Here is a 13,571-nt window from a genome sequence, read left to right as displayed (position 1 = left end):
TAATCGCCGATCCCCCAAAAGTTATTCAAGAGTCCTTTCAAGCATGTCTTCTTCAAGTCTTCTTCTATTCATCATGTATGAATTCATAGTAGTACAATCCACACGTAGTATACCACACATCCCTGCCTTTTCATTTTTTCTTTGACTTCTACTAGAAGCTCGACTTCCATTCTATGCTAGCCTAGACCCTTCACAACGATCGAAATTATTATACGCTTTTGCTACACCAAACGTAACTTTTTATCCCGGTTGCAGCTTATGCCGTTGCAGAAGCTCATAACCTTGCTTGCCGCCCGCGGTCGTTTTGCGGAACTCGGACCAGTGTCTGCTGTCAATTTTCTGATAACAGCGCGCTTAGCAAAACGAAATCAGTCCATTAAAGTCCCGCAAATGCTCGCCTTCATTAAGATATGTCGCAATTTATATAACACGTCGCAGCATATCCGTAAGGTCCAATCATGAAGCGCGCGAAACAACAGTGCAAGGCCCATTGACAACAGCAGAAGCGCCTTCCATAGTTTTCTCCATCGGCTCCTTTGCCCCTTCACTAACGTTCAGTTCCCCTGGCTTACCCTCTTCGCAATCTACCACAACACCCCGAATAGTCCGCCGATCCTCATCCTCCCCAATCCTCAAATTCGGGGCCGGCAACCCTGATGTAGCACCCTGGACCCCATCTTCCGCCTCCCAGCCGGTCTCAGGGTCCAATTTCACCGACACCCGACCGACAGCAGAACCGTTTCGCGAACGTAAAAATCCCGGCAGGGGCGGGAAGCCAATTGACAGTTTCGAATACCGAGAAAACGTACTAGCCTCAGTAAATGGTGTAGTCGCCGTAGGCGTAGTCGAGCCGCTCTCGGTTGGTGTAGTGCTCTCGGCCTCTACATCTGCAGGCAACTCGCTCGAACAATGGTTAGCTTTCGGACTGTCTGGCGTAAGCACCAGGGTAGGAGGTAGCGAGTGTGCCCGTAGGGGTGTTACAAGGCCAGAAGAAGCTGGTGAATCGAAAACTCGAGAGTTGCTTCAATACACAGATTAGGTAGTGTGAACAGATTGCAAAGCCTTGACTCACTGAACGCTAGCACATTCACCATCAGTAAGTGTCAGGAGCAAGTTCTTCAAATTAGGTAGCGTGTGTCGCATATCCAGCGCTCGTAAATCGCGATCTGCCATGAGCTGCCATCGTCGGCAGGGTCAGATGTTGACGGACATGGCCCACAACTGAGCTTACCATTTCGATATCCTTGTTAAGCAGGAACACACCATACTCAAATCGATATGTGTCAACGCCCTTTGAGAATAAAGGGAACCTAATTCATCTGGTCAGCTGATAGAAATGTAATGCACGAGGCATGAAGTTTACATTCTTGGACCAACCATGGCCGAGATGTCATCTCTAATCAGACTCCGACTCCCTATGCAGGTGATAGGATACGTTAGGCCTTTGCCCATATATATGGCAAGGAGCTGTACTAGCTGTGCAGCAAAACCTAGCGCGGTGGCCACTGCATCTTCAGTCACTTCCTTGTGGGAGGCCAGCGACAATGGTGGGGCAGGCTCTGTAGTGTTGAACGGAATAGGTAACGGAACAGCAAGGATCGTAAAGAGTAGCTCTGAGGAAGAAAACAGTTCAATAGGATATAACCATGACAGCGTTGAGATCAAGGACGTTCGTATAACCGCAAGACGCGCCCAAAGGACATCAAGACACCGCCTATACATTTGCCAATCAGCTTCTACTAACGTTAGTACGAAGGAGGACAAACTTCTGCTCAGCAACTTCCACGGCAGTCTGTCGGAGGTTGGCCTGGTCTTCAGCATACATTGACCCAGCAGTCGCAAGTATGTCTCTCCGATGTTTTAGCCTCTTTCGGCGAGAAGCAATATCTCCGCGTACTATAGAGTAATAAGCACGGGATACATATCGGCAAGCGTAAGGGTCTCACACAGACATGCCCGTTCCAAGATCTCTTTCGCTTCAGATTGTCGATCTTCGATACACGCTTCACGTTCCGAAGCCTCCCGGTTCTATTGAATCTCATTTAGAACTGTTCGCGGGAAACAATTCGATCATAATGCACGTACCAATATCGCGACAACATCATTGTCCAATGTTGTATCTATTTGCCGGATTACATCCGCAAGCGACTCCTCGTGGTCGATGATACATGACTGAAGCGTAACGAGCCTAAACGGCGATGTTAAAAGAAGCATAATATTTCCATCATAAGCTACACTGACTGAAGTAAATCTTGCGAACTTGCGGTTCTGGCATTTGTCTTGCGTGATCTGCGCGATTTGTTGGGCTGTTCAGAAGGCGTTTGGGGGAGATGAAAACGTGCTGGTGTAGTCGGGTCGGCGGAGTGTCCGAAACTTCCGAATTCCTGTCTCTGGTTCGGAGTTGTACGCAGTCGGAGAAGGAGAGCGTGAATGCGAATGGACTCCTGAAACTGAACGAGTTGGCAAATAGAATGTTTCTGCATGAGTAGAGAATGATATGAAAAGGGTATTGGACGGGAGGCGTGACGGATGGGCCTCGAGCTAATAGAACATTTAGAGTCTATGAGTTGACAGGTTCAATTACGCATACCTCAGGTTTCAATGGGACAAGGTCTGCAAGGGTGACATTCCATTGCTCTAGGACGGTCCACTCGGGTCCTTCTCTAGTAGGATCAGTCACCAACATCTCCTTTTGTTTTCCTTTGCTCTCGAGTGAAGCTCCTGCTCCACTGGTAAGATGCCGACAAGTCTTCGCCCATAACTCAATCTTCACCGTATCGGCACCTAAATCTGTCCAAGGTGCAAACTCGAATTCTGACCGTGCATCAATTACGAAAGAAGGGTTCGTCGAGGGCTGGTGGATAGGTGATATGTAGTTCGGCACGGTGCGAAGCAGAGGTGGTTCTGGAGATGCTGGGGAAGCTGGAGGTGATGGTAGCTGGCTCGCTGTGGAGTTGCGTGGGACAGAAGTCGAGGACTTATGTGTTTTAGGGACCACTCGTGTCATGAGGGATGCTCCTGCTGTTCTGACTGGCGGTGTACCTTTTCTGAGGGTTGTGGAAGAGCGAATTGAGGAGGAAGGTTCTGGTCGGGATAAGGGTGCAGCCTTGGAGGACTCCGCGCTGTTCGGACGTGATGTTTTCGAAGCTTTGCGCACACTTGCCACCGAATTAGGAACAACAAAGTCATTGAAGGTGAAAGAGCGTGTGCGTGGAGCACTTTCAGCACGAGTTCGTTGTGTGGTGGGCAATGGAGACGGGAGCGGAAAAACATCCGGAGTGTCTGGAACAGTGATTGAAATGAAAGTCTCCACGAGGCGGGATTCAATAACTTTCTCCAAGGTCCTCTGCGAATAATCGAAGAATAACGAAGAAGATAGAACGGTAGACAAGGTCGAAGGCGCCTGGGTATTCGAGGTCGAGGAGTGCACATTAATATTAGCCGTAGATACACTCATGGACGAGACCATGGAATTGGTGCGCGCCCGATTACTTGGTTTTATCGTAGGTGTGGTAGTACTAGGTTGAAATGGTGCGGGAGATGGCGTTGCTCCTTTGCGTGGGTTCTGCGCTCCCTCCTCCTGAGAAACTTACTTTAGAGTGGGTTCTCCGACGACCTCTCCCATCACCATTGTCCAATATTGGAGCATGATCATCTACGCGAGCACTTTGAAGGGTATTGACAGAGTTTGTGGAGATCCGGCGTGAGCGTTTTCGTGAAAGCGTTATATCAAGGTCGTCAGAGAAGTTTCCCAGAGGCGTGAATTGTGAGTGCTCAGCTGGGCGAGCGAGAGCAGAAGCAAATGCATCTCGGACAGGAAAAGGTGTTAGATTGCGAACTTGGATGGAACTTATATGACGCAAACGTCTTTGGAAACATTCCTGGTTGTGCGGCGTTTAGGGAACAAGGGCAGGGAATATCTATAAACGTACCTCGTGCTCGAGGTTGACGCTGTCTAAGCTCGTCGTTGGAGTTATATCATGGACGCTGTGTGACATATCCTGTCGGTATACAAGGTCAATGAGAGCGCTGTGATGAGTCGGGTGTCGGAGTACTTGCTACTAGGCAGACTTTCTAAATTGGGTGTGACATATCTTTGACCCGTTTCACTGTCCTCAGAATCAGAAATAGCACAGGGCGCTTCTCATGCCGCCGAAACCAAAACCACGTAAGGTCATAAAGGCGCCAAAGAGCGTGTCTTCCCAGATCAAGTCCGCAGAGTCAAAAGACGCTCTATCACCAGACTCTATCATGCCTCCTCCACCCGTACCACCCAAAGCCATGGCTATCCTGGAGCCTGAAATGAATGCGCTCATGGATTGTTTCAAGGTAAGTTATAATCCTGACCATCAAACACTATCTTGAGTCCTTTTGATAGAACGCGGTAGTAAAAACCGGTCAAATATATTCCTTTCATGCTGATTCCCGAAGACTGTCCGTGGCTTTGTAGTAGTTCACTATCACAGCATACTAACTATCGGCAGTGGTATTAACAAATATGCTCCATATCCACCTCGTTTTTTGACAGATTCCCTCGGACGAGAGGTGGAAAAATTCGATCAACTTTATGATGCGATGGAATCGCGTTTGGTGAGTTGTCACCTTCTTCAAATCGTGGTGCGTCTTCCAATAATGCCCAAAGCTTCGAGCTATCGCTGTGCTAGAACGAGACTTAGCTCGCGAGCAGCGTCGTGCTCGCGAAGCCGAGAATGCCGCGATCGCTACCCGCACTCGTTCCAAATCCACATCGGAGTCTCCAACCACACGCAAAGTTCCTTTACCTCCACTGGAGGTCAACACAGATGTCGTCATGGGTCCACCAGCTCTTCCGTCTCAAGCATCTCCTCCCCAAGGTCTTGCGAATCCCACTCGTCGCGGATCAACCATTTCCCTATCATCCTTGCATCGCCCCCCATTCCCTCTCAAATTAGACCTCTCATCATCCTCCCTCCGAATGTCCGCAGAAGAAGCCGCTTTATTTTCCCAAAGTTTACCTTCTCCGGTATCCCTTGCGCCCAAATCAGCTCGTCCTTCAGCTCAAACGGAGTTAGACCTCATGGCTGCATTTGCGTCTGCAACTGCAGGTTCTTCACAACACGTTGACATTGACTTAACTGTCGACGATGATTCTCCCTTGCCTCCCATCGATGCATCCTTAGGAAATTCGGCAGACAAGCCAATTGAGCTCGATCTTGACTCCATCGACATGGAAATGTCAACCATGACAGACCTTTTTGGAGATGGAACCGAAACAGGTTCGGGAGAGAACAGTGGGGTAGAAGGCATATTTTCCCCCATTGTCCCTGATTCTGGGGCTTCAAACCCCGCAAAAGAGTCCCAAGAAGGCGGTCTTGACATGGAAATGCTTGGCGCATTATCAGCAGTGGATAACAGCAACCACGGCAATGACATGTTTGGACCACCAGAATCTGATGGACTGCAATCTGGACAGCATTCTACGCTTGGCGTTCAGAGTGCTCATCCTGGAAATGTGGCACCTTCCCCCAGTGCGATTCTCGCAAGTTTCGCTACTTCTCAATCAGATGGGACCAGTCACCAGCCTTCAAGTGGGGACAGCAATTTCGATTTGTCTACTCTTGATCTTGCCAACTTCGACCATACCTTCTTCCATCGGCCCTCAGATATGAACTTAATGGATATGGAGGCGTTGCTGGATTCCATGGGTCAGGACGGGGGCAACTCTGATGGGTCAAAACCACCATCATGAACTCACTTGCAGTTAACAGCTTACCCAAGTTAATGATGTGACATAAGACGGCAAACTATCGAAATGGTCGAAGACGGGCTTCAATTTTTTTTCATACCGCTTGGCCACCGCTTATCAATATCCTAATGAGTGACCTTATCAGTGAGCCGTACCTGTGACCTGCCATCTGCATCATCTCCTATCAGTCTTGGACATGTGGTGAACGCAGTCCTCCCAAATGCAACTAAACGGCGATTCGCATGCTGACTTCTGAGCTTCGTGATTGCAGCCATGAATCTGTGCGTTGACGCTGAGTACTAGTACTGAGTACTGAGCGCTGAGCTGATTGGTGGAAATTGGCATGCACCCAGGCCAACTTTATTCCAAAAGAAGTTGTGCATCTAATACACACCCGCATCGATTCACCCATTGTGTCGCCGCGCTGTAGAACTCATAAGCTTAAGTATAAAACACTCGATGTTACAGCAGCAGTAGAAGCAAAGCAAGTTTCTGCGCGCGTACGGTCATGGTGGTCCTTCGTCCATTCATCTACACTTCTCTACTGTGTGTAGCAAATCTCGCGGAGGCAGAATGGTTTCATGGCCTTCTTGGGTCCTCTCATCGACGCGTAGCCGCTCGTCATCCAGGAAACCCAAGGCAATTCAGTCAACCTCCAGGGGTAGTGAGGTCAGCCTAGTGTCGCGTCTTCTTTCAGTGGTGTTTAACGGTGGAAGCGAAGATATGCACCTGAATCTTCTGCTTCTCAAGCATCCAGTGGCAGCGGAACGTCGACGTCGGGATCTCAAACGGTTGAGACACCTTCGGCTTCTCTCGTCTCTACCTCAGGTGTTCAATTTACGACTTCTTTCACGCCCACCACGAGTGCACATGCTAGTAATCCAACCCAAGCACTAAATTCAAGCGCCTTACAAGATATCACCACTATCCACTCTCGAAGATTGGACACGATCATAGACAGCATCACAGGTGACCCGAGTAATATATCAACTTGGTTCGTTGCTCTCGTTAAGCTACACGACTACGTTGAAGGCAACCCCGTTTTCAGGCTCACAGATCTTCAGGGAGATGGTAAATGGCCGGACTCTGATGTCGACTATACAGTTGGCTGTGATGGTCGAAAAGCAAGCTGGCCAGCTGCAGATCACTGGGTTCGCATAAGTCAGTTGCCCAACGCTTAACTCCGTGTGATTCACACTCAGTGTACGCGCGCTTCTCCACAGGCACGATGGCTGCTGCTTGGCATGGGGGACTCCAAGGCTACGATCAATACGTTAACAGTTCGACGATATTCACTGCCATAGGCAATGCCATGAACTACTGGTTCAATAACGACTTCACGAATGTCGGCTGTCTCGTTGAAGGAGGCACCGACAGCTGTCCTTGCGGCACACCTGGTTTCTGGAACACGAACTGGTATGCCAACGTGCGTTTAAATTTTTATGCCAGTTCCCTGAAGCCTGATAATATTGCCACAGGTCATCTTCATCCCCGGTCTCGTTGCAGAGTCATGTTTGCTCCTCAACGACACCCTGACACCTACACAATTAAGCAACTGCAGTAATATCTCCCTACGTGCGTATGGCGTGTTCGATCATGGATACAGCTTTGAGGCTGGAGCAAACATCCTGGACATGGCCAAAACCGGTCTAGATCAAAGTCTTCTAGTGTCCAATGTTTCTTTGCTCTCGGACGCTTACAGGAGAGTCCATGACACCATCGTCATACAAGAAATATTAGCATAGTAGCTGATGGGGTAGGTATCCCTGAAGTCCTGGTATACTCAATTTCTCAACGAGTCTCTTTGATAGATCCAGTCGGACGGCTCCTTCAGTCAGCACCTCGGGTTGCTTTATAATGGAAACTACGGGAAGGACTTGTACGCACACATTTTTTTCGTGTGCATGTTCTGAATTTGCTGGATAGCTCCAATGGTGTCCTCGTTTTCGAGACCGCAGCAGCCGGAACTTCATTCGCGGCTGACAGTAAGGCAAGGGCTACTCTCGAGACATTGGTCGACGGAAACCGATGGATGATAAATTTTAACGTCGAAACACAGGTTCGTGCGTGAATTTTCTGCCCCAGCAAAAGCTCAATGGTTATCTTAAGGTGTTGCACTGGGATCTTGTAAGTTTCAGCTACAATTGCTGACCATCTCTTATGAATACATGTAGAGCCCAGTGGGTCGCTTCATAAGCTCACCGGTGGCCGCTGGCCAGTAGGTAGTCACCTTTTGATGGAGTCCGACTGCAATGACCTCCTTTGACATAGAGCAAGTTCTGGTATCCTAACAAACCTCTCAAAGGTGGAAGAACTTGGTGAGAATTGGAATTCGGACGTTCTCGTTGACTTCGCAAGAAGTCTTTCGTCCAATATAACCCATGCAAACGTGGGAGGAATACTTGGAAACCGTATGTTCTATAAGAATGATTATATGGTAGGCCGACCAGTACCTACGCACCCCAAATTCAAATTCAAATTCAAAAACTCCCAGGTCACTCGGGGTCCTGGCTATGTCACGTCTCTCAACATGTACTCAACAAGAACCCGGAATACAGAGTGTACGAACTCACAGAACGTGAGTCCTTTTCCCCCTCCCCCATTAAAATCATTACACTTATCTCATGCAGCTTCTTGGTTTCCATCTCGCGGACGGTGTTGTTTACACATACCTCCAAGGCAATGAGTATGAAGATATAGCCGCTGTTTGGGATTGGAATCTCGTCCCTGGTATCACCGTCGACTACAATGCCACCGTCCTCGACTGTGAACATACCAAATATATCGGAAAGGAAGCATTTGTCGGTGGTGTTAGCGACGGACATGTCGGCGTCGCAGCGATGCGTTATACCAACCCCATGACCGGGTCCTTGTCGTGGCAAAAGACATGGTTCTTCCTCGAGCACGACGTTCAGTATGTGATGATCGCCAACATCTCCTCGAAGACGGATGCCCCTGTGTTTTCTGTTCTTGACCAAAGACGTTTCAGCGGGCCTGACGTATTTGTCAATGATATGAGAACTTTCGGAGGGAACTTCACAGACCCCCACTCGTTATGGCACGGTGACGTCGGGTACGAGTTTCGAGGAGTCAATGGAACTTATGAACTGTCCCTCGAATGGAGCAACAAGACAGGTGACTGGTCCAGCACAGGTATATTTTCTGGTCAAGAAACAGTAGAATTATTCGCTGCTTGGTTGCACCACAAAGACCGCAGCGCCCCCATCTCCTATACTGTATACCCTGCAGTTGACTACGACACATTCGTTCTCAAACGCGCATATACTCACTTGACGGAGATTCAGAACAACGCCTCTGTGAGCGCTCTTTTGGATGAAGACCACTACACTGTCTTCGGTGTCTTCTGGGACGCAGCGGGCGGTTCATTCACATTCACCGACGAGGTTTACGGTTCTATGAAAATCGAATCAAGTGCTCATGCTGTTTTCATCTATTGCATAGACACGGGGAGCATCACTGTGGCTGATCCGTCACAAAGTTTGTCGAATTTGACCCTCACAATTTCCGTGGAAGACGAACTGGAAGGACCTTGTGAATGGGGAGGAGAGAACAGTGTTACCGCGCATTTTGACATGACTAGCAGCATTTTTGCAGGCAGTAGCGTCAGCCAGAACCTGAATTACTGATAAGAACTCTATATATCAACATATGCTTACCCTCACGCACATTTATAGATATTTCTGGTCGTACAATCATTAGCGCACCTGGATACTCATCATGACATACTCCAATCATACCATGTTGTGTTTCGAGTCCACCTGTTCGAGATCAAGCTACAGTGGATAATAAATCTATACAGTCCCCGTTGATAAATACTTATCCAGCCTCTTCCGTAGAGGATGTCCGTCGCGTACGCCAGTAACGCGCATTGCGTTTGCAAGTTCTGCCACTAGTCTCTTCCTCTCCTCCACATCCACATCTTGCTTTTCTAGCAACTCCCTGACAGCTCTCGCAAGACGCCCTTTTGGTAAATTGGGAGCGTTCCCATTATGAGTTCCTGCCTTTCTCCTTTTATTCCCTTTCAATTTGGGAACAGCCAACAAAGGTTCCAAAAGTTCCGTTCTAAACCGTCGAAGCGCCAGCGCAGACAGTGGTACGACACGGTCAACCGGACTTGCCGCCTCTGCACACGACTCAGCATGCGCAAGCTGCTCGCTCGTCCCCCCTTCATCCCACCCCCACTTCTTCAACTCCTCCGTCCGCCTCTCCTTCAACTTATTCGTAATTTTATCTTTTGTGTCCCCGTCCTGTATAGCCTTCGCAACAGCATCAAAAATATCGCTCAGAGTGAGCCAGCCTCTGTCTTCGTCGACAGCGCGTTTCACATAGTGTCGGTTCACATAATTGAGGAGACGGTTCACGGAGTGTGCGCCAGCGGCGTAGCGGTTGAAACACGGGACGATGTAATGGATCAGAGATGAATCATCCTCTGGAGCACCGAGTAACAGTTCCCGAGCGACTTCCGCATAGTACTTGTCGATATGCTCATACAAATCCGTTCCGCTTGGTGTAAGTCTTTCGCGCTCCTTGTTAGTGTTGACAGTCTCAACTTGCATAGTGAAATAGTTATAGGTTGCTGTGTGTATCCCCATGTGATATGAAATGTCGATAACGGGCGCCTTTTCGGTTGAGTTTGTGGGCGAGCGGACGATGTGGATTTAATGCTGGGAGTAAATATCCCCAGAGGGAGGATAGAGATGCAGAGGGGTTGGCGCTGCCTGCAGACGGGTTAGGCATTGGCGGCAGGAGCACCATAGGCTCAACTTGCTTGCCTTTGCCTTTGGTCATGGTCGGAGTGATCTGAAAACTTGACATCCAGCTGTCAGCCGGGAGCCGCCCTCGCCTCTGATGAGTCTGAAATCACGTGATATTCGCCGAACTACCTTGATGCTGGCGGGGGCGCGGGGACAACCGTGACCAGAAACAGATCAATTCAGATGTTATATGGAGATGATTAGCATGAATATTGACTAAGCGGATGTACTGCTATGCACGATTCCATACCGGAACGATGATGGAACGTGCTTCTAACTTAATACATAGATGGTGTGATATATCAGAAGGGAATATACGAATTGATAGCAAATATAGCGGTGTACATAAAACAGCTCATAAACCCAGGGACGACTTGAACCTAGACTATGCCCAGAACAATGGTAGCGCGAAGGCTGCTCAATCTTGGGGCTGGAATTGTGGGTTCGGCAGGTTGCCCGTCAGGGCCAACCTCTAGGTGCTCAGTTCGCAAGGAGCTCGACTTCCAACCCCAGCTTTGACTGACTGAGAACACATCCGGAACGCTCGTGAATCGCGTAATAGATGAACCAGAAGAGCTGGCACAAGAGATAGTAAAGTAAGCTGCGATAGCAGGCCGAGGATCGCGATATGGCTGCGATGGAGCAACGGCAGGCGATGTGGCTGGAATGGTGCTCGGTAAAGAGGTAAAGGACGTAGCAAGACGAGATGATGTCGGTGGGGATGAACTGGGCGTCGTGCTTCGTGATATAGGGCGAACGGAAGGGGAATAGTGCGTAGCTACAGAGGGTGAGGACTGCGACGTAGAAAGTTGTGGTAATGACGGCATTCTGTTGGCGGGTGTGTGTCCAGTGCGATTGAGTGACAATGGCGCCGAAGGGGCAGGGATAGGATCAATGTTCGATTGTCGGTGAAGATAGACTCCAAGCTGAATGCCCTTCTTCCTGATAACTTGCACGTATACGTTGAACAAGCTTCCTGCGTACCAGATTGTCTGTGAGTGCAGGCGGGACTTCTCCTTCAGTGCGTCGATATCCCAAAACTCCACTGCAAATCTGAACGGAGGGTAGGGTGACCACCGCGCTTTACCCGTTGCGTCAGATGCTATACAACCTGATGCGGTTTGTCGTTCTGACTTCAGACCAAAGAAATCAGCCTCAGTAGTTGTTGCACGAACAGGCGTCTTGCTGTCCGTGGTTGGACTGGACAAGGATGGAGGTGACTCGAAGAGTTGGTCCATAGAAGCACCTTCGATACCCCCACTATCGCCAATGCGTACGGATGAGTCGTGTCCGACGGGATAATATGGCTTATCTCTGTCGTCTACTGTGTTTGGTGAAGAGTTCGAGGTCGGCAATCGAGCAAGAATCTCGGCAGTCGTGATGGACAACCCAAGTTCCTTCTCTCGCGAAGGTGGAGGGCTCAAGGATGGGGACGAAGGAGAAGAAGTTGGGTTGGGTTTGCTTGTAATTTGACATCGCAGTAACGACTGATCCCAATGAGCTTCCTGTAGCACAGAAAGGGGAACAAATGGTCGACCAGTGGTAGGAGAGATATGCTGCGATAATTGCCATGATATCATCCACAAGCTTTAAGTTGTTATTAACAAAAAGCTCTTAGAGGAGATATCTTTACTTACCAAATTGGCATAGTAGATGCCTTCACGGAACAATATTTCCCAGTCTTTCTCCTCTTCTTCATCAATACCCTGCCATCTTCTAAGCTCGACAATAGTGCACGCCATATCGTATCGTTCTTTCTCCCCTCTCACAAACAACAAATTGGAGCCTAAAATCTGTCGCACCCACTTCGAGTTTAAGCCACCCCTTGCCCAGATGACAGGAGTCACATGCGGTTCTGGTATGATAGGCTCACTAGAAGTTGGAGGTCTGACCGGCATCGTATCGGCTCTCTTGCGCGACGACACGTTTTGCGCAAGGACAGGAACTGGGGTGACAGGGAGTTCTGGACCACGAGATGCTTTCTCTTCGTGGATAAGCATATCCGCACCCCATCGGGCGATCCAGCACGCCGCGGCCTCGCCAATCTTGTCTGATAACAGTCCATAATGGAAATAAGGTTCGCGGATTGGCCCATCGTCTGGCTCAGATTCTACCTCATTCGATTCAGCAGGATCCTCTTTCTGTACATCTAGATCCAATAATTTATCGGACAAATCATCGGGAGGATCCAGCTTGGTGCTTGATGTGCGCAAAGGAGAACGCGATGTACTAGATGCGCAACTCTCGGAGGTAACTAACTGTGCAATGTTCTCCAAACCCACTGCTGCTTCAGCTTTGCGGTCAGGATCAGCTTCGATAGCTTTACCAATAGCAAAATTGAGGTAAGGAATAACGGTGTACGGTCCGACTGTGTTCATGATGCAGTTGACAGCCTGCGATGCCATGGAGGGTATGGAGAGGTAGACTGCTGTGGCTAGAAGTGAGAGCAGCAACTGAGGGGTGGCGGTGTGATGCCCCTTGGGTGTGTCGAAAGATAAAGAGGGGCTAGAAAAGGAAGGAGTAAGTGGTTGGGATGCGGTTGGGATGATGGATGGTGGGACATATAGGGGTGGGCCGCCACCATATAGTCGTCCGATGCATATCCTGGAAAATGTCAATCCAAGGTCACAAAGTTACTTCTGAATAACCTACTCAAAAGCTGAAAAGTCATCAGCGTGGAGCTATCGACACCGGGGCTGGAACATACCTGCACGAGTGATGTTGCGGTCATCGAAAATGACGTCAATTTCCTCAGGTCCTTGTAGATGGCCACGTAGTTTGGGTGAGGACTCGAGGAAGCCCGCTGTGAATAGCGAGCTGAAGAACCCCTGCAAGTAGTCTAGTAAGTAACTTGGTAGGGAGCCGAGAAACGAGAGCTTTACGAACCGACTGTATGAGGATTACTCTGTGCAACTTGTAGATTGCCTCCCATGTGCCATAGACATGCAAAGAGACATCTGCAGTGCGAGACTCTAGCAAAGAGTTGTAGATGTGTTGCTGTAAATCGACAGAGGAGAGCGCCGCGGCAGTGTTCATAGGCGGGCTGCTGCGTCTCAGTCTAAGGATATTAT

At 49.2% G+C, this 13,571-nt stretch overlaps 5 protein-coding genes across 5 annotated transcripts; 2 read left to right on the top strand and 3 right to left on the bottom strand.

The window, feature by feature from the left end:
* Positions 1–56: 56 nt before the first annotated feature.
* On the bottom strand, positions 57–4,042 carry F5147DRAFT_691713 (uncharacterized protein). Its single transcript, XM_041437159.1, is given in 13 exon segments — positions 57–339; positions 399–1,021; positions 1,073–1,176; positions 1,232–1,310; positions 1,364–1,714; positions 1,767–1,896; positions 1,947–2,028; positions 2,086–2,188; positions 2,242–2,388; positions 2,408–2,541; positions 2,591–3,491; positions 3,520–3,881; positions 3,933–4,042. The coding sequence occupies 12 exon segments, from the start codon at positions 3,996–3,998 to the stop codon at positions 457–459; spliced, it is 3,024 nt and encodes a 1,007-aa protein (XP_041293605.1). The 5' UTR covers positions 3,999–4,042; the 3' UTR covers positions 57–339; positions 399–456.
* A 209-nt stretch (positions 4,043–4,251) lies between these two features.
* F5147DRAFT_575568 (uncharacterized protein) lies at positions 4,252–5,728 on the top strand (the record flags this gene model as incomplete). The annotated part of the gene is made up of 4 exons (XM_041431279.1): positions 4,252–4,329; positions 4,379–4,434; positions 4,485–4,590; positions 4,643–5,728. 4 exons carry the CDS (start codon positions 4,252–4,254, stop codon positions 5,726–5,728), a joined length of 1,326 nt encoding a protein of 441 aa, XP_041293604.1.
* A 342-nt stretch (positions 5,729–6,070) lies between these two features.
* Positions 6,071–9,476, top strand: F5147DRAFT_691710 (polysaccharide lyase family 8 protein). Its single transcript, XM_041437158.1, has 12 exons — positions 6,071–6,394; positions 6,447–6,719; positions 6,774–6,886; positions 6,949–7,151; positions 7,204–7,446; positions 7,537–7,604; positions 7,652–7,784; positions 7,835–7,852; positions 7,900–7,943; positions 7,997–8,162; positions 8,220–8,303; positions 8,356–9,476. Exons 1-12 carry the CDS (start codon positions 6,234–6,236, stop codon positions 9,370–9,372), a joined length of 2,523 nt encoding a protein of 840 aa, XP_041293603.1. The 5' UTR covers positions 6,071–6,233; the 3' UTR covers positions 9,373–9,476.
* A 61-nt stretch (positions 9,477–9,537) lies between these two features.
* On the bottom strand, positions 9,538–10,483 carry F5147DRAFT_745497 (uncharacterized protein; the record flags this gene model as incomplete). The annotated part of the gene is made up of 3 exons (XM_041439755.1): positions 9,538–9,573; positions 9,601–10,322; positions 10,396–10,483. 3 exons carry the CDS (start codon positions 10,481–10,483, stop codon positions 9,538–9,540), a joined length of 846 nt encoding a protein of 281 aa, XP_041293602.1.
* A 397-nt stretch (positions 10,484–10,880) lies between these two features.
* F5147DRAFT_652257 (uncharacterized protein) lies at positions 10,881–13,536 on the bottom strand (the record flags this gene model as incomplete). Its single annotated transcript, XM_041433607.1, has 5 exons — positions 10,881–12,056; positions 12,138–13,104; positions 13,153–13,159; positions 13,208–13,328; positions 13,387–13,536. 5 exons carry the CDS (start codon positions 13,534–13,536, stop codon positions 10,881–10,883), a joined length of 2,421 nt encoding a protein of 806 aa, XP_041293601.1.
* Between the last annotated feature and the right edge of the window lie 35 nt (positions 13,537–13,571).

The sequence above is a fragment of the Suillus discolor genome (genome assembly GCF_016758755.1).
Source record: "Suillus discolor strain FC423 chromosome Unknown F5147scaffold_23, whole genome shotgun sequence".
NCBI lineage: Eukaryota > Fungi > Basidiomycota > Agaricomycetes > Boletales > Suillaceae > Suillus > Suillus discolor.
The sequence above is the reverse complement of the archived record's forward strand: the minus strand, read 5'-3'. Positions and strand labels throughout refer to the sequence as shown.